The sequence below is a fragment of the Cetorhinus maximus genome, chromosome 2 (assembly GCF_964194155.1).
Source record: "Cetorhinus maximus chromosome 2, sCetMax3.hap1.1, whole genome shotgun sequence".
Lineage (NCBI taxonomy): Eukaryota > Metazoa > Chordata > Chondrichthyes > Lamniformes > Cetorhinidae > Cetorhinus > Cetorhinus maximus.
In genome coordinates, this window is record NC_135880.1 from 111,976,004 (window position 1) to 111,995,595 (window position 19,592).

The 19,592-nt window shown below is 40.6% G+C and overlaps 1 protein-coding gene across 1 annotated transcript; it reads right to left on the reverse strand.

Moving 5' to 3' along the window:
• Positions 1-8,822: 8,822 nt before the first annotated feature.
• On the reverse strand, positions 8,823-17,876 carry LOC144690495 (cryptic protein-like). The gene is made up of 6 exons (XM_078558038.1): positions 17,592-17,876; positions 17,233-17,279; positions 16,976-17,146; positions 16,129-16,243; positions 15,927-16,039; positions 8,823-10,109 (listed from the first exon to the last, which is right to left on the reverse strand). Exons 1-6 carry the CDS (start codon positions 17,597-17,599, stop codon positions 9,991-9,993), a joined length of 573 nt encoding a protein of 190 aa, XP_078414164.1. The 5' UTR covers positions 17,600-17,876; the 3' UTR covers positions 8,823-9,990.
• Positions 17,877-19,592: the final 1,716 nt, after the last annotated feature.

Here is a 19,592-nt window from a genome sequence, read left to right on the forward strand (position 1 = left end):
GTGGTGAACCTATACAAGCAACATCTCTTTTTGTTGGGTCTCCGCCTTGTTTATATGAGGGCTGGTGACAAGTCTATTTTGAATACAGATCTTGGATCAGAGGGCTTTTTCATTCCATGCATTTTGTAGCATAGTATGCATGATGACGTTATAGGCTGTGAGCTCCAGAAGCATCGCCCATGGAGTGGGATATTGCTGGCAGGTGTCATTAGACACTTGAAAGCCAATCATAACTTGGCGAGGATGAAATGGATATTTCTTTGAAAAGCACATCAGTGCAGCTTTCATGAGACTTGCTCAATTTGCAATTGGCCTAACAGGAACCGTAAGTGTGAAATAACTGATGTAACAATTCATGATGTAGTATCACATTACCTGGAAACTGGCAGAGAAAATAAATTTGATTCTTGACTTGTGATATATTCAAGTAAGACTTCAGAACTTAACTGTTAAATGTCACAGGGTCACTCATTAAAGTACTGCAACAGCATCCCTCCATGTGTCAAATTATGTTGTTGATTCAAATGCTCCGGTTGATTTGTAGCTATCATTCTAGATCTTATGTTTCTGTCACCATCACTTAAGTGAAATGAAACACAGCAAGGAAATTTGGTTTCCAACCAGCTTTCAGTTTTACGGTCTTATAAGAAGCACTGAGACCACATTTAAAATTATTTTGTGTAAAATGCTAATATTCAGGCATAATTTGCTTTTGTTATACAGTTTTCTCCTCTTCCGAACACAATGGCTCCCATTGGATACACAAAGTCTAAGGGCCAGATTTTTGAGGACTGAACAGGTGGGACCTGAATGCAGATGTCTGACCCTCATTTCCGGCAGATCCCATTTTTTGCCAGTGGGGGAAGGGCAGGCTGACTCAATCCCCCGCCCCCTGGAATGAAAATTGAGAGTGGGGGGGCCGTTTCCAAGGAGACAAGTTTGCCAAGTCAGGAGGTATCCAGACTCAAGATTCCCACCTCCATGATGAAAATTCAACCCTAAATTAACTCTCCACTGATTCACCAAATAAATTTTTCTTTCACCTTTCCTTCCAGTTTTCTCTCTTCTGACTTGAAGGCATTAGTTCACTGGATTATGGCTTCATGCACCAGCTGCTACACTCTAGTGCTTTATCCAAGTGAACGTAAGATCATAGAAAGGTTACGGCACCAATGGAGGCCATTTGGTCCATTGAATCTCTCCTAGTTCTCTGTAAGAACAATTTAGCTAGTTCTACTCCTCTACTCTTTCCCCGTTTCTCTGTATTTTTTTTTCTTTTCACCAGCTTATCCAATTCCCTTTTGGAAGCCATGGTTGTTCTGTCTCCACCACCTTCGCAGTGCATTCCAGAGCCTAACGCCCTAACCACTCACTGTGTTAAAAAAGATTTATCTCATGTTGCCTTTGGTTCTTTTGCCAATCACCTTAAATCGGTGTCCTCTGTTTCTTAACCGTTTCACCAATGGGAACAATTCCTCTTTATCTAATCTGTCCAGACCCCTCATGATTTTGAACATTTCTATCAAATCCACTTTCAATCTTTCCTTCTCTGAGGAGAACAGCCCCAGCCTCTCCAATCATTCCAGGTAACTGAAGTTCCTCATGCTCGGAAGCATTCTTGTAAATCTTTTCTGCACTCTCTTTAAATCCTTCACATCCTTATTAAAATGCAGCGCCTAGAATTGCACACAATACTCCAGTTGATGCCAAATAAGTGTTTTTATAAATGTTCATCATAACTTCCATGCTTTTGTAATCTATAGGCCAGATTTTCGTCATGGAGGTGGGAAGCTCAAGTCAGGAAATCTTGCTACTCACAGACCTGTCTCCATGGAAAACACCCCCAAAAGCATGGTTTTCACCACGGGGAGGGGTCAGCAGGGGTGTGATCGAGTTGGGCCTGCTGCCTCCAAAGGCAACTTGAACATGACCACGGAGGCAGATGAGTGCCAAGGTGGCCTGCCTCAGCTCTCTGAGTCCCAATTTTATGAAAGTTTATTTGGCCCTCCCCTCACCCCCCACACTCACCCTCATTCCTCCTCCATGCCATCTCATACCTCCATGTCACCTCATATCCACATGCCACCTCTACACCATCTCATACTCCCATGTCACTCCTTTGCCCCCTCATACGACTATCCCACCTCCATAGCCACTCCCCAGTATCCACTAGGGGTAGACCTCAGGAGCCATGTGACGATGAAAAAATTGAATTTGTAAAAATTGAAGAGCTCTCACTTATACGTACACGATACAAAAAAAACTCATTCATGAAACCAATTCAAAGATTTTAAATAACCTCAAGTGGTCAATCTGTTATAAAAATCAATCTATTCAGTAACAACATCAAAGACGTCCAATGCTTTAATAGCCTCTTAAAACTATCAAAATGTTAACTCAGGCTCCCTGCTGAAATAAGTGATTTTGGATCTTTTGAAACCCAGCCAAACATTCATAATAGGCTCATCAGTAATAACAGCCCTTGGGAAATATCAACAATAAACTCTATTGAAACTGCAGGAAAGGGTGATTCAGATTTTTCTAAACTAGCCCAGATGGCATGTCAATCAATACATTCCAGCAGTGTGTGTTTTTTTCTGACTGCCGAAGCTTGGGTTTTTCATGTTTAAAGGGCTGGGGATTTAAATAACTACAGACATGGCATTTAACAGACCTTATCCGTCCTTCAAGAGGTTTTATGTCTCCTCCATCAATTTGTGACTCCTGCACTTTGGGTTAAGGCCTTTGGAAAAGTGAAAATGGGTCTGTTTGAATTCATCACTAATTTCAAATGGTTCTGCTGAGTTTGGGTTTCCCACCTGTATGATTCACACCCCATTGCCTTTGCTTCCTCAGGAAAAATGGGTTTCTGCTGGAAATGGGGCAGGACTTCTGCATCCGGCTCCCACCCACCATTTTTAAAGGCCTCTGGAGTCAGCCCTACTCTGGAAAAATCCAGCCCTATTATGCTATTTATAAAGTCCAGGATGCTGTATAGCTTTTTAACCACTTTCTCAAACTGCCCTACCACCTTCAATGAGTTGTGCACATATACTCCTAGGGCTCTCCATTCCTGCACCCTTTTAGCTTATATTGCCTCTCTTCATCCTTGTTACCAAAATGTATCACTTTACACTTCACTGCATTAAATCTCATTTGCCACATGTCCACCCATTCCACCAGCCTATGTTTTCTTGAAGTCTATCACTATCCTCCTCACAGTTCACAATACTTCTAAGTTTTGTTTCATCTGCAAATGTTAACATTTTGACATTTTTGTGTAAGCTTGTCAGTGATAGTTCCTGGGCTATGGAGGGTATCACATATATACACCCATCCATAGATATGCAGAGTTAAAGTGACACAGTCACTAAGCTGTACATGGAATTTTGCTGTGTAAAGTGTTATATAATATCCATAGAACCTCAATTTCCTGTTGTACTTCACAGGCAATGACATACTCTTAAAGAGTAGTTACTGTTGCGAGGTAGGGAAATGCAGCAAATAGTTCAGACGCAGCAAGATACCATAACCAATGAGATAATGGCCAGATAACCTGTTGGTTGAGGGATAAATGTTGGCCAGGACACCAGGAAAACTTTTATGCCCTGGATTCCATGGAATTTCATTCTTGCACCCAGGTGGCAGATGCATCTGGTTTAATGTATCATACGAAAGACAGCAACTACCAGCATTTCAGTATTCCCTCAGTCAGCCTAGCTTATGTCCTAAAGTCTCAAATGGGGCTTGAACCCATAGTCATCAGACTCTGAGACAACAATACTACCACTGATCCAAGGCTAACATCTATCCCATGGGGACTGTGCTAATCTGTACTTGATACTACTCATCCCTGTAAATACAGGATATGGAGTATCTTCTTTGCAAAACTAAGCATTGCGATTTTCAGTGCTTTAGGATAATTTGTTGCTTCATTGCTGCAGTCCAAGTAATATGTAGCTATGTGAATGTTGAAAGAAAATGCATATTAAATAAAGTCCCAATGCATGGGTTAAATCTCCAGTCCAGTATCCGATAGCACGGAATATATCAAACCTCTTCAGCTTAACTTTGATGATTCACTAAGATAAAAGCAAAAAACTGCAGATGCTGGAAATCCAAAACAAAAAATAATACCTGGAAAAACTCAGCAGGTCTGGCAGCATCTGCGGAGAGGAACACAGTTAACGCTTCGATTCCGTATGACCCTTCTGCTGAGTCATACGGACTTGAAACATTAACTGTGCTCCCCTCCACAGATGCTGCCAGACCTGCTGAGTTTTTCCAGGTATTTTTAATGATTCACTGTTGTCTGGACTCGTGTGCAGATAATTAACTTTCAACTTCTATTTATGTATTTTGTAACAAAAATTTTTAATTCTTAAAAGAATTGGGGAACAGTTATAGCTCAGCATGGTTACAGATTAAGCTAATGACCTAAATGTGGCAAGCTTGGTGTGATTGAATGGAAAGGAATAGTCTCGGAGTGATTACCTGCCTATTAGTTTCCAAAAGTGATTTTACAGAGGCTGAGTATCTAAGAATGACTACACAAAGAACAATAAATAATCAAAAGTGTTGATATCAAGATTAAATATTGAAGAGTCATGACAGAATAATGGACACCTAGAATTTTTATTTATTTATTCATTTACAGGGTGTGAACCATCCCTAATTGCCCTCGAGATGGTAGTAGAGGCCATGCACCTGCTCCATTATCTTTCTAAGCGATAGAGATCACTGGTTTGGGAGCTGCTATTGAAGCAGGCAAGTTACTACAGTGCATCTTGTTGATGGTACACATTGCTGCCACATTGCACCAAATGATTATAGATGAATTCTAGTGGAAGGTTTTCAACAGCATAATTTTACAATTATGTAAGTAGGTGGGGGTTAAATCAGAAATTAGAATTCAAAAAATCTGAAAAAGGAAATTAGTCCAGCTCGAACCCACCCAATTCTGGTTTAACCAGAGGTAGGCCAAGAAGCAGGCAACCAGCCTGTTTTTTGAGAGCCAGGTCGGTCATTTAAACATTATAAAAGAGCAGGAATATTGAAAATCATTAATATGGAAAAGAACAGGAGGACCACCACCCAGGGGCAGACAGCAGCACCTATGAGAGCAAGAGAGAAGGACTCAGAGACAGGCAGCAACATCTATAAAAGCAATTCAATCCATGGCTCCAGGGCAGACCTACCGCACTCTTGAGAAAAATCAAAGTGTAACATCACAGGAAAACAGGTAGTTAATCACTTGATGAGCATTTTTCTTTATCTTTTCAAATGCAGGTAATTTTAGTAATTGTCGGGTTTTATTAATAGTGGTAAGCTTTAGATTGGCCGAGTATTTCCTATTAATCTTAACTAGGGAATTTCAATCAGGGTAAATAAAAAATTTATTGAAATAAGAATATAAGCAAAAGGCAGAACTAGAGACATTAAAATTAAACACAATGAAGATGGCAGGACAGGTAATGTGTGGTGGCTGCTGATGGTGGAAGCTAGTGGACACCTGTGAGATCCAAGGCAAACATATCTGCAATAAGTGTTTAAGGCTGGAGGCACTTCAGCTGAGCCATTGACCTGGAGGCCAACCTGCAGACACTACAACACATCCGGGAGGGAGAAAGTTACCTGGATACTTGGCTCCAGGAGGTAGTTACACCCCTTAGTATAGAGTCATCTGATTTGGTCCATAGTCAGGGACAGGAGGGATTGAGTGTGAAGCAGGTATGGGGATCGAGAAGGTAGAAGTGGAGGAGTCACAACCTTTGCAATTTTCCAATGGGTTCAAGGTTCTTGCAGCCTGTATGGGCTAAAGCAGGGGCTGCAGGGTGAAATGAGGGAACTGACCATGGCACAGGAATCCATAGGAATGTAGTGGTAGTAGGGGACAGTATAATCGGGGGGTTGACAGTTCTCTGCAGCCAACAGCAGGAGCTCAGAAGGTTGTGTTGCCTACTGGCACCAGGGTTTGGGACATCTGCTCTGGGCTAAAGAAAAACCTGCAGTGGGAGGGTCAGGATCCAGTTGTCATGGTCCACCTAGGTGCCAATGACTGATAAGACCAGGAAAGAGGTTCTGCTGAGGACAGTATGAGCAGCTCAAAGCTAAATTTAAAAAACAAACTCAAAAGTTTGGATTATTACCTGAACCATGAGCAAATTGGAGTAGAGTAAATAAGATTAGAGTTAAATGTGGGGTTCAAAAGTTGGTTTTGATTCATGGGGCACTGGCACCAGTGCCCCAGTGGTGTAGCTTAGTGGGAGCTGTACCTTTGGGACATTCTTCACACAAATTATGCTGGGACCAGTGTTTTGGTGAGTTGTACAACTAGGGTGGTAGAGAGGGGACAGAGCCAGATGGACAGAGCCAATGATAACCTGCACACAGCATGGTAGATGAATTGAGGGCACAAATGAAAGTAAACAGGTATGATCTAATTGCTAGAGATGTGGCTACAGGGTGACCAAGGCTGGGAACTGAATGTTCAAGGGTATTCGACGTTCATAGGAAGGACAGGCAAAAATGAAAAGACAACAGGGTTGCGCTGTTAAAGGATGAAATCAGAACATTAGTGAGGGGATCTTAGATCAGAAGGTCAAGATGTAGAATCAGCTTGGGTGGAGCTAAGAAACAGCAAGGGGCAGCAAACATTGGTAGGAGTTGTTTCTAGGCTAAACAGTAGTGGTAATATAGGGCATGATAGAAATCATGAAATTAGAGGTACATGTAACAAGGGTAATACAGTAATCATGGGGGACTTCAATCTACATAGTGCTAATTAGGTTTACCCAGTCTAATGCTATGGAGGATGAACTCCTAGAAAACTCTCGTATACATGTTAGAGCAGTATGTTGAGGAACGAATAGGCTATTTTAGATCTAGTACTGTGCAATAAGAAAGGGTTTATTAATCTCATTGTGAAGGAGCATCTATGGAAGAGTGACCATAATGATAGAATTTTACATTAAGCTTGTAAGTGATGCAATTCTCAATTCAAAGCTAAGATCTTAAATCTAAACAAAGGAAACTACAAAGGTATGAGGAGCAAATTGGTTGTGGTAGACTAAGTACATTAATAGCTATGACAGTAGACAGGCAATGTCTAGTGTTTAAAGAACTAATATGGTTTACAACAAATTTACATTTTTTTGAAGCATAAAAGCCCAGCAGGAAAGGTGATCCAAACATGGCTAAGCAGAGAAGTTAAAGTCAAAGTAGCAAGTCCCAGGATTATGGGCATTTTAGAATTGAGCAAAGAAGGACCAAGAAACTAAAATGAAGAAAATAGAATGAGAAAGTAAACTAGTGAGAAACAGACTGTAAAGATGTTTCCATAGGTATGTAAAAAAAGGAAAAGATTAGCAAAGACAAACATGGGCTCACTACAAGCAGAGTCAGGGGAGTTTATAATGAAGAAAGAAATGGCAGAGAAACTAAACAAATACAGTATCTGTTTTCATGAGAAAGATACAAAAATCCTCTGAGGAATACTAGAGAACCAAGGGATTAGCAAGAACGAGGAACTGAAAGAAATTAGTATTAGTTTAAAAGTACTGGAGAAATTAATGAGACTGAAAGTTGATAAATCCCCTGGACCCGATGATCTGCATCCCAGAGTGTTGAAAGAGATGGCTGCAGAGATAATGGATGCGTTGATGGTCATCTTTCAAAATTCTATGGATTCTGCAACGGTTCCTGCAGATGGTAAGGTAACAAATGTAACCCCACTAAAAAGGGGAGAGAAAATGGGGGAACTACAGACCTGTTAGCCTGGCATCAGTATAATAGATGCTAACATTTTCCCTAAAGGATGTGATAAGTTACCCTGATAAAGATGGTAGTAGGCCTTCTTCCCGAACCCCTGTAGTGCAAGGCTGCTGGTGCAGCCTCTAACAATGAGGTGTGGTTATACAACAGATGTGGGTTTTGGACCCCTCCACAGATAATTCTCCAATCTAAAATTCAAAGGGTTGCAAGAAATGTTGGTGTTGAGCCATCAAAATATATTTGTTGGCAGATTTTGCAGCAGAAAGCAGCCTCAAGTTAATTTTCCAGGCTGTATTCCCTCCTCCACACTTATGCTCTCTGTATCCAGGTTTTAATTCTGCCCACACACAAACAGATGAAAGGCTCCTTTTGTTTGCTCTTTGGACAGTAACTCCAGACTACACCTGATGTCGTTGATAGTGAAGTGGACAATTTTACTCAGCTGGAAGTTCGTCATATAGTCACCATTGGGTGCAAAAGGATCTTCAACTTGCATTAGCCATGTCATAGTTGGCATGGACACCTGAAATTTCTGAAATAGAGAAGTTTCATTTACTATCATCTTACTGCAAAAATTTTTAAAAATAAATCAATGTGAAATTGAATACCTGGAAGATGTTTCCCAATAAGTTAGCACCATAGGACACAAATTACAAGCACAGGTCTGTTGAATCAACACTACAATATTGTACTTCTGTGACCCAGACTCATGTCCAGCACAGCACACAAGCCAAATAACATGCCTTTATTTGAAATACAAAAGTACTAGAAAGCAGAGTTCTGATTAAAGGTCTCAACCAGAAATGTTTCTCCCCACAGACGCTGCCAGACCCACCAAGTATTTCCAGTATTTTCTATTTTTTCAAATACTAGAAAATGGGATCATTTGGCTGGGCTAATAAGATTAAATCATCCACAAGATGGCACTGGTGCTTTGACTATTAGTCTTTACACTCAGTCAAGACTGAAATACTGCTCCATCTTCAGGCACAACTGGACATCAACATCCCCAGAAAACTTTGGATTCCAAGTGCAGATAGGAGTGACCATTTAATTGCACCTTTTTCCTGGCTTTATTGCATCATTAGATATTAAAACAAATTACAGCAAAATTTAGCAAGGTACTAATTAAAACAGGTAAAAGACACAAATTAAAACTAGCATTTACAGCATTGGAAACATTTATATCTAATTTGTACTCAATGCTCTGGTAAAAAATGTAATTTTCCAACATCAATGTACAAAAACATTTATCATGGAAACGGCTTTTATACTGCACAGCTTTACGTACTATTGCCTTGGCTCCTGATGTAGGATCCTTGCCGATTGCAACCCAATACTGTTTTTTTTCCCAAAGTAGTACAGGATTCAATAAAAACAAAAAACTACTGCAGATGCTGGAAATCCAAAACAAAAACAGAATTACCTGGAAAAACTCAGGTCTGGCACCATCGGCGGAGAAGAAAAGAGTTGATGTTTCAAGTCTGCTGAAGGGTCATGAGGACTCAAAACGTCAACTCTTTTCTTCTCCGCCGATGCTGCCAGACCTGCTGAGTTTTTCCAGGTAATTCTGTTTTTGTACAGGATTCAATAAGGCTGTCACAAACACATGAAAACAGATTTACGTCCAGAAGTCAGGCATTGTCTGTACCTGATCAGTTTCCCATCACAGAGTAGGAATCTGTGCTGTAGCATAACATTTTACAGAGAACTTACATGACCATTGCACAACATGCAGCGAGTTGGGTAGGAAGGAAGAAATGAATTCATATTGGCACTTATTCAGAGACCTTTAAACAGTCCATCAAGACTGCAGGATAGTTCTCTGGTCTTTGCAACATTAACTAATCTCAATCAGACCAGCAATCAGTGCTTATATTTGGCAGGGTGGCGGGTGGGGGGAGCCTGCAGGGGTTGTGGAGATAAGTGGTGGGAAAGTCAGGATCCCCCATGCTGTTCTTATCCAGCCCTACACACTGGAAATACCTATATGGACACAGGGGAGTATAGTATAAGACTTGGCTGTGTTGTATTTAAACAACCTGTCAAAAAAAAAATCACCATCTAGCCTTTCCAATGAAGTCACTTGCATTAGGTACTAGAGATGGTTGGCGTCCATGGAGAGGGAGAAAATTCCACTGAATGAAGCAACCTCATACCCAAGGGCCTTCCAATATATCTATTAAATATTTTATCCTGTATAAAATTCTATGAAATTCATAGTGCAAATGCTATGGCAAGACACATCACAGACAGCAGCAGGGATCTTGTTAGTATCAGGCCGAAGGCATCAGCAGTCAACGTATCATAATCATAGTAATCATCCTGGTCTGGATCTAGAATGAAAAAAAACAAAAATTAGATGTCACTTGTTTAACATGCAAGGATTTCCGAGAAAAAAATAAAAGGGGGAAAATTTCTGCACAGGTTAGGGGTCAATTGTAAACACTTAAGGAATCGGTTAATGATTGTAATTCTACTATGCCTGTGTGCTAAACAATCTTTCCCAGTGTTGCATTTTCATGTAAATGTCAGGCTAATGAGGTTTGCAACAGTCAAGTCATCTGACACAATAGAAAATAGCAGCCAGCAAGCAAGTCCCAATAGGAGACTGAGAAGGGACCATTTCCTAAAACAGTGGGAAGTGCTTCTGAAACTATGCATATTGAACATTTCAGTTTTTTTGGGGGGAGGTGGAGGGCGGGGTGAGTGGAGGGGTTGAAAGTTTAGATCCATTTATTAATCTGGTTTATTTGCAAATTGAAAGTTAATGTCAGGGTTTTCTTTACATCAGAACAAAAGAACATCACTGCACATAAATCTTCTCCCAATACAAAAGCAAAATATTGCAGATGCTAGAAATCTGAAAGACAACTGAAAATGTTGGGAATATGCAGGTCTGGCAGCATCCACCATTTCAATGAAATGTCAACTTCCTCTCTGCAGATGCTGTGTGACCCACTATTTCAACAATTTTCTATATTTGTTTCTCCTTTCTGTCCCCCAGTTAGCTGATATTGTTAGTGATTCATTCTTCAGGTACTGTCTTCTCTTCAAGTCATCACCCATTTCAGATTGGCCCCCCTGCCCTGGTTCTTGCTAGTATTGTTGCATCTCCATCATCCCCTTCCTCAAGTTCTTGAGGATGTTGCCTCCCAAGTCTATTCCCAGCTTTCTTAAATCGCATTTGAATCCTTCTAATCAGATATCTGTCATATCACGGTAGTAAAACAGCCCTTAAAAGCCACAAATGACAGTTATAAACCATCCCTTCTCAAATAAACAGTCTCCAGCCTTTAGCATAAGCCACACTACCTTCCTCCATCATCCAGCTGGGTGGGACTGCACTCACCTGGATGGTGAAAAATGGAATCAGTTGTAGCCAGGGAATCACCTCCAATGGTTTCTCTTCCCACTTACACATTATTACCAAGTTCCTCCAAGGATAGATCCTTGCCCCCCCCTCAACAGCATTTTTCAAACACACTGTCAGGTTCCACATGTAAACTGCAGCTTTACCTCACCCACGACCTTTCGCAACACCTCTGCTTTGGATTTGTCATACTACTTGCAACATCCAGCACTGGATAAATAGGGAGTTCACATCAAGTAAATGGAGCGAGGACTCAAGTAGAAAAAGTGTGTTACAAATAAGTGTGAAAACAAAGAGGAAGACAATTGAGTAACAGTCAGCTACAAGGGAAAAACTAAAAGCTGCAAAGTAACAAGAAATAAGAAACAGGAGAACAAAACATTAAAGCAGAAAAGACAGGTTAAGGTTGTGGCCTAAATATTCTTTATACAAGCACATGGAGTATAAGGAACAATTTGCATGAATTGCAGGCGCAAGTACAACTTACTGGGGCATGGCTTCTCGGTATTGAGAACTAAATATGAGGAGAGAGAGAGAGAGAGAGAGAGAGAGCGAGCGAGCAGCATCATTGTTTCAATGATGAGGATATAATGAGGGGTAAGCAGTCAATGGAGACCTCCTGGGTAGAAGAAATAGTAAAGAATTTAAAACTGTAATGGAGTTGTGTAAATATTTTATCCTGTAAAGGCCTCCTGGTAGCAACTATGAAATGGTTGATTGCATAAATGCAGAGGTTGGACAAGCATGTAGCAAAAGCGGGGTGGTTTTAACTTTCTAATAAGCAGACTAGTCTCCTGCAGCAGTATGTCTTGTCAACAAGGTGCCATGCTATATTAAATTTAGTAATGAGTAATGAGCCAGATTTAGTCGACAGCCTAACTGTCCATGAAAATTTATCTAATAGTGGTGATCATATGAAGGAGTTTAACAATGTTTGAAATGCAAAACGGATTCTAGATTTAGCTGATTTAGGTGTGATGAGTCTATCCATAGTCAACTGGGCAAGTCTGTTAATAGGCAAAATAATGAATCAGTGGGAGGTGTTCAAACAAAGATTTAATGGTGATACAGTATCAGTTGTACCCCTAAGGGGGAAAGAAGAGAGCTTTACTTGCCAAAAAGAGCCAAGGACAAATTAAGGGGCAAGAGACATGAAACTAAAAAGAAAAAGCATGCAAATAAAGCACAGATCCTGAAATGGGAAAGATGCAACGAACAGCAGAGGATGGGTGGCAAAATAGTAAGAGCTACATAAAGGAATTAAGAGGATAAACTTGCAAGACATATCAAAATCATTTTTTTTTTTTTAAAAAAAGTGTTAGGAAAAAGAGGGACGTCAGGAGTAATGCAGGCCCCTTAAATAATGGTGTGCACACACATGGGACACTGATTATTTCTGCTGGTTGGAGTATCTAGGACTAAGACAGTCTAAAAAGTAGAAGTAAAACTTGAATCCAGTGTAGGAGCTGGAACTTTTTTGTAAATGATAGAACTAGATCAGTTAAAGAACTTATCAATCTGTTTTAAATTTTGTTAGCCAAAGGTAATAAGGTATATGGGGCGAAGGAGGTATATAGAGTTAGGTCACAGATTAACCATGATCGCATTGAATGTTGGAACAGGCATGTGGGCTGAATGGCCTACTCCTGTTCTTATATAAATCACCATTACTTTTCTGCTCATAAGAAGTGAAATCACCCAATTTGTAACGTAGGGTAGATTTCAGAGCACTGGCGAATTTGGCCATCATAAATCTGCTTCTTTAATTTTGATCTCTAGACTGTTCCAAATTGACATGGCCAAACAACTTGCATTTATATTGTACCTTTAACATTCTAAAATGTCCCATGGCATCATGACAGTAGTGTTGTGTTATCAAACAAATCAGGAAATAATTGTCTTTAATGCACAATCATTGCAGCAGAGGCCGCCCTTTGGCCAATCCGATCTGCACCAGCTCTCCAAATGAGCAACTCACCTTGTGCCAACCCCCTACCTTCTCCCCATAACTCTGCACATTGACAGTCTAATTCCTTTTTGAATGCATCAATTGAAGCTGCCACCTTCACTTTACTCAGGCAGTGCATTCCAGACCCTAACCATCTGCTGTATGAAACTTTTTCCTTATTTCACTTTTGCTTCTTTTACTAATTACTTAAAATCTATACATATATACCCAAACCCACTCATTCATGATCCTCTCACAAGTGGGTACGGTTTCTCCCCATCTTCTCTGTCCAGGCCCCTCCTGATTTTGAATACCTCTATCAAAATCTCCTCTCAGCCTTCTTTTCTCCAATCTATCTTTGTAACTGAAGTTCCTCAGCCCTGGAGCCATTCTCGTGAATCTTTATTTCATTCATGGGATGTGGGTGCTGCTGGCTGGGTCAGCATTTATTGCCCATCAGTAGGTGGTGGTGAGCCACCTTCTCTAACCGCTGCAGTCCCTGTGGTGCAGGTACACCCACAGTGTGGTTAGGGAGGGAGTTCAAGGATCTTGACCCAGTGACAGTGAAGGAACGGCAATATATTTCCAACTCAGGATGGCAGAGGGCTTGGAGTAGAACTTCCAGGTGATGGTTTTCCCATGCATCTGCTGCCCTTGTCCTTCTAGATGATAGCTGTCAGGTTTGGAAGGTGCTAAGGAGCCTTGGTGAGTTCCTGCAGCGCATCTTGTAGATGGTACACATTGCTGCCACTGCGCGTCAGTGGAGGGAGTGAATATTTGTGGATGGAGTCAAGCTTGTGTTGTTGGAGCTGTACTCATCCAGGCAAGTGGGGAGTATTCCATCACACTCCTGACTTGTGCCTTGTAGATGGTGGACAGGCTTTGGAGTCAGGAGGTGAGTTGCTTGCTGCAAGATTCCTAGCCTCTGACCTGCCCTTGTAGCCACAGTATTTATATGGCTGGTCTAGTTCAGTTTCTGGTCAATGGTAACCCCCCCAGGATGTTGATAGTGGGGGGTACAGCAATGGTAATGCCATTGAATATTAAGTGGCAATGGCTAGATTCTCTTTTGTTGGAGATGGTCATTGCCTACCACTTATAGCACAAATGTTACTTGCCACTCTCTCCAATGCCATCACATCCTTCCTAAAGTGTGGCACCCAGAACTGGATGCAATACTAGTATCTTATACAAATTCAACAGAGCTTCCTTGCTCTTGTACACTTATGTCCTTAAGAAAGCCAAGGATACTGTATGCTTTATTAACTGCTCTCTCAACCTGGCCCACCACCTTTAATGAATTATGAACATGTACACCCAAGTCCCTCTGCTCCTGCACCCACTTAGAGTTGCAGCCTTTATTTCATATGGTTTCTCCATGTTTTTCCTAACAAAATGAATCACTACACATTTCTTCACATTGCTGGCTGCCAGCCCAAAAAAATTCTAGTTCAGCTGTGTCCCGTTCATGGGGCCTTTGTACCTCTCCTATAGTACTGCTGATGAGGAAGGAAGGATGCCACTGGCATTAATGCTATAAAAAAAGTGAATGCTATATTAAAAAAAAGCACTAAATTGGATTACTAGAGGCAGTGCAATTGTCTTTGTTAATGCAGACGTTTACTGTTTTTCACTAGCTCCCTACACCTCAGCACTGTTTAATGTGGTAAAATATCCAATGCAAATTTTTGAAAGCCATGCAGATTAATAGTTCCATATGTCTTGGCAGTCCCTCCAGTATCTCATACCAGTACTTTCTTCATACATGTTTCAGTGGGCTTTTCAGCTATGAGGCCAATAATGCTAAGGCCCAACATTCATGCATAAACAACCCCAGCAGGCATCACAAAAAAAGTGTTATTAAAAGCAGGAATGCCTAAAGAACCCAATTGCAATGGCCCACCGTTACTCTGGTTAAAATTAGCACGTGGCTTCCCACACCTCATTTTAGGAGTAATAATCATTTGTTCATTCAGAATTCAAAATGTGACTAATTTGATCTTTTAACTATGTGCATAGTTTATACAGGTTTACAGAATATAAACCTCATGAACATTTCTCCAATGTTGACAGCCTGGCATGGACAAAGGGTTTATCTGATTATTCGCAATGTACAGTCTGACACTAACATATTTATGAACAGTTTTAAGATGAAGTTTCCAGGGATAAGTAGTTGCACTGCACAGGCCAAGATTATAAAGATACTTTTAGAACACTTCAATAATCCTTTGTGAAGCTGTGCAATACTTCAGAAACTTCACACCTAGTAACCCTAGCCTGTGAAGGAACCAAGTGACATAACATCAAGTCATAAAGGCCAAAAGGTTCCTTGCTTTGATCTCCCTCAGTAGGGACTCAGCTGATCTCAACTGGGAGTGGCAAAAGTTAGAATAACCGGCCTCAGGAGCATGGATTAGAGGGGGAAATTTGGCCATGGTTCCATTCCTCACTGTTATTCAATGCTCCTTGCTGAAAGTGCACAAATGTGGGAAATGACTTACATACTTATCACTAGTGTCCTTTTGCTGACGATTCTAAGGTACTTACTGTACAGGCTCACACAGAACAATTACCATTTGAAGGAAGAACTGAAGGGCAGCTAATGCTTATAGAATTATATCCAGTAGAAAAAAAACCTTCAGAATGAAAAGGAGAGAATATTGGTAGAAAGTGAAAATAGAACTTATTGCCTGGAGTTTAGACATGTGCATATAGACAGTCGGGCAAAGTACTGGATGCACTTTGTATTCTGTTTCAGCACAGGTACTACTTGCAGTGGCCACACCCAGTTCTACCCACCGCCTCCCTCCACAGGTTCATCTTAACACTTACCACAGTTCTCAACCTTCCCAAATGCTTCAATGCAGTGTAGACTCCCATAGCTACATTTACACCAGGTACAATGCTTTAAAACCCACTGGCCATCTTTAAATTTGCCACATCTCCTGCCAAAGAACAGAAATATGACAACAATTAGTCCAGTTAGCAGAATGCAATGTAAATTTGAAAGACGACATTAGGAAAAATTTCTTACTTAAGGCGCTCATCCAGCTCACAGTATCTGCCAATAAAGTGAATTGGACAAGCGCAGAAACTGCCCAGAATGCATGTTCCACCGTTCCTGCAGCAACTCCTGTCCAGGGTCTTGCCTGGAGGCCAAGAACACCAATTAATTCAAAAATCTCAAAATGGAAGCAGCAAGAGTTAAAATATATATGTTATATAATACATAGACTATGCTGTAAAGCTAAAACCACTTATGTGTACTATATCTTACGGTTGGGATCAAGCAGAGACACATCTTGGAGAATAAATCCTGAGGAAGATACATTTAAACTGTAATAAAAGAGCAAAAGGACTTTTAAAAGCTCCTCAGTCCGTCCTGTACAGTTTTATTTTTTATTTATTAGGAATTAGACCATGGCTCTTCACAACCATCAAAAATTTACATTGCATTCATGCACTAATGAGCAGAATGCCACTTTGGCTGGGCAGTCAGGAAGTTGGGTAAGTCCATTGCTCTGTAACACACAGGCGGCTATCCCATAGACATTCTGTTGAGTCAGTATGCAAGAATTCAAAATCTAGATACAAGAAACTAAGCTTATTTCCTGCATAAGTGTTTTGCAATAACTAATACAAAAAAGTTAAAATAAACATTTGGAGAGTTAACAACTGAAAACAATTTTTGTGAGAAGCCCGTTTTCTATTTGATTTCGAAAGACCATAGGATTCTTTAGAGGAACCTAACTGGGACATTATATACGCATTAAATACACGATAGGACTATATTCAGACCTTAAGTGTTGACAATATTGCCGCTTTAGAAGAATAAAGAAAAGGAGGCTCAAACTCAATTCTATAACTGGCAAGTAACTTACTGTCCGTCAGCCCACCGAAACGAATGATGTTAACCGTCTGGGAAGAATTTGGTTCTTGGCGTTTGCCGTTCAGCCGGTTAAATTCAGTGAGAGATTTGGGGCTTTTCCCGACTGGTTTCTGAAGAGTGGACTTTGCAATCTGTCGATCACAATTCCAATCACCTCCACAGTCTGAAACAGACAGACAATACAGAAGATGGTCGACTGAAATTTAAAGTCGTTATAGTAAATTGATCAGTAGGCGAATGGTCACTTACCGTTCCCAAACCCGACAGCCTGGAAGGGGAAGAACACTAGGAGAAACCTGGAAAAGCAGGGGCAAGATTACCAATTCAAACTCAACAATGGTTAATGTTTTATTGCCGTCTTAAAAAGACACAAACTTACCTAGTAACTGCTGAAAATTCCATTATTCCCATTAAATAACAGCATACAGTAACAGCACTGTTTCTGGTTCTAAATGTGAAATCTGGCTGGAGGACAATGCATTCTAATGGTAGCGTTAAATTAATTCTATGTTTGATCTGAACTCCAGACATTCACTAACACAAACCCATTAACAATTATCAGGTAATTCTCACCTCCACCTTCCCGGCAGCGCATTTTGAATACCAACCTTTGCATTAAATTAGGGCACAATTCATATTCGACAAACCGCTTTAAGGACAAAAGATAAGAACCAATTCACTGATAATTACGTGTACTCCCAGCATGACATTCCTTCCTTTCTAGTTGCAAATGTAATTCTGGCTTAAATGGTTTCCATTTTCTTACCAAAGGTCCACACAAACTCCAATTTTAAATTGAAACCGAAAGTTGGTATTTTATGATGATGATATATTTTTATTTATTTATAAGAGCCAGGGTTTCATAGCGTTTTCTGAACAGAGAACGATATTTGACATAGCATTTAAATAAATATGCAAATATTTGTTCACACAAAAAGAAGATATCAGCGTGTACAATTGTACTGCTATCAAGTGTTGCAAACAATAAGTATTGACAGTTTAATTCCATTTACGCCATACACATTTTAACTTCCAGTTCCAGAATTGTCACTTTCCTCTGTCAATTTAATCACGTACTGTAACATCGGGAGATGTTATCCACTGACTCTTATTTGTTACGTCATTGTCTTTAATGTCCTTAATCCTTTTCTCCGGGGATAATTTAAGTTCTTTGCAAATCTCCGATTTAGTTCAATGCTGCTGTTGTCTTGTTATGCAAAACAATTGTCTTTTACAATTGTCACGATTCAGCGCTTTTGGACATTCTGTTCAAAATTAACCTGAAATAGCGGAAATAAATCACTGTAGATAAAAATAAATGACTTGTTTTCAGCATGTGGTCAACGCCTAGGAGGATACATTTATTGCTGTGAAAGTGGTGGTGGGTTTCCTTCATTGATCTAGTCATAAGCAGACTCTGGGTTTTCTCGGTCTTATCAAATTAACGAAAATAATTCCTTCAAAGTGTACCCTTCTGAGAGGGATGCAACTAATAAAACCCAAATCATGCAAAAGGAAAGAAGCTCAATAAATTAAATAGCATAAAGGCAAAATACTGCAGATGCTGGAAATCTGAAACAAAAACAAAAAATGCTGGAAAAACTCAGCAGGTCTGACAGCATCTGTGGAGAGAAAGACAGAGTTAACGTTTCAAGTCCGTATGACTCTTCTTCAGAACTAAAGAGAAGTAAAAATATGGTGAAGTATATACTGTTTAAGGGGGAGTGGAACAGGTGAAGCTGGATAGAAGGCCAGCGATAGGTAGAGGCAATCTAATGGAAGTTTTAAAAATTATCAGTAAGAGAGTGAAAAGAGAGATGAAAAGGAATATAATTGCTCAGAGGGTTGCTGGGCATGACATGGATAGGTCTTGGCAAAGATCACAATTTTTTAAGGGAAAAGTTAAGAGTTTGAAGAAGCAGAAGGTTCATGAATATGGGAGAGATTTCAGCTGTGGACCTGGTTTTGGATTCCTCTAGTAAAGAGGCAGCAGAGACAGAATGGGTCAAAGGCTCGCCTGTGCTATAAACCACTGCTTTTTGTGGAGACAGAGTTCTCCATGATTGAACAACTTGCCATGATTCACTCTTTTGCTTGAATCATGATGAATAGCAACTTGGACAAGCCACTGAATGGTGGATAGTGTCCAATCATAAATGACTGCTTTCAAGAGAAAGGGAAGGGTGGAAAATTTGGGGAAGCAAGTAAATAAATGGACTTTCAAGAGGCCATATGGACTTGGAAATATTGAACAGTAATAAAAACATAATTACTGTGCTTTTGTGAAAAAAAAATTAACATTATCTGTTGCCATTTTCCAAGGGCTAGATTTCACTGGGGGGGCAGGGGTGAGGGTGGTGGACTGCTCTTCTGCCGCCCACCCGCCACCCACTTCTCAGAAGGAAAGTCGGCCGGGAACTAATGCACTGAAAGAAGTCTGCCTGCAGCCATAACATGCGGCAGGTGGGCTAACCAAGGTGCTCGGGGGACTTCTGTCCCTCAGTGGGAGGAAGCCAATCAGATTGGCTGGCAGCTCCAGTAGTCCTAGCAGCGCCAGAGCTCAGTAGTGGGCGCTGCCATGTCTGCAGCAGGCCCAGGAAGAAGAGAAG

Excerpts from the sequence above, each read along its gene's own strand:
- LOC144690495 (XM_078558038.1), bottom strand. Across the intron at positions 17,147-17,232 it reads GGCTGTCGGGTTTGGGAACG|ACTGTGGAGGTGATTGGAAT; the intron begins GTAAGTGACCAT and ends TGTCTGTTTCAG. Across the intron at positions 16,244-16,975 it reads TTTCGGTGGGCTGACGGACA|GCAAGACCCTGGACAGGAGT; the intron begins GTAAGTTACTTG and ends CTTGGCCTCCAG.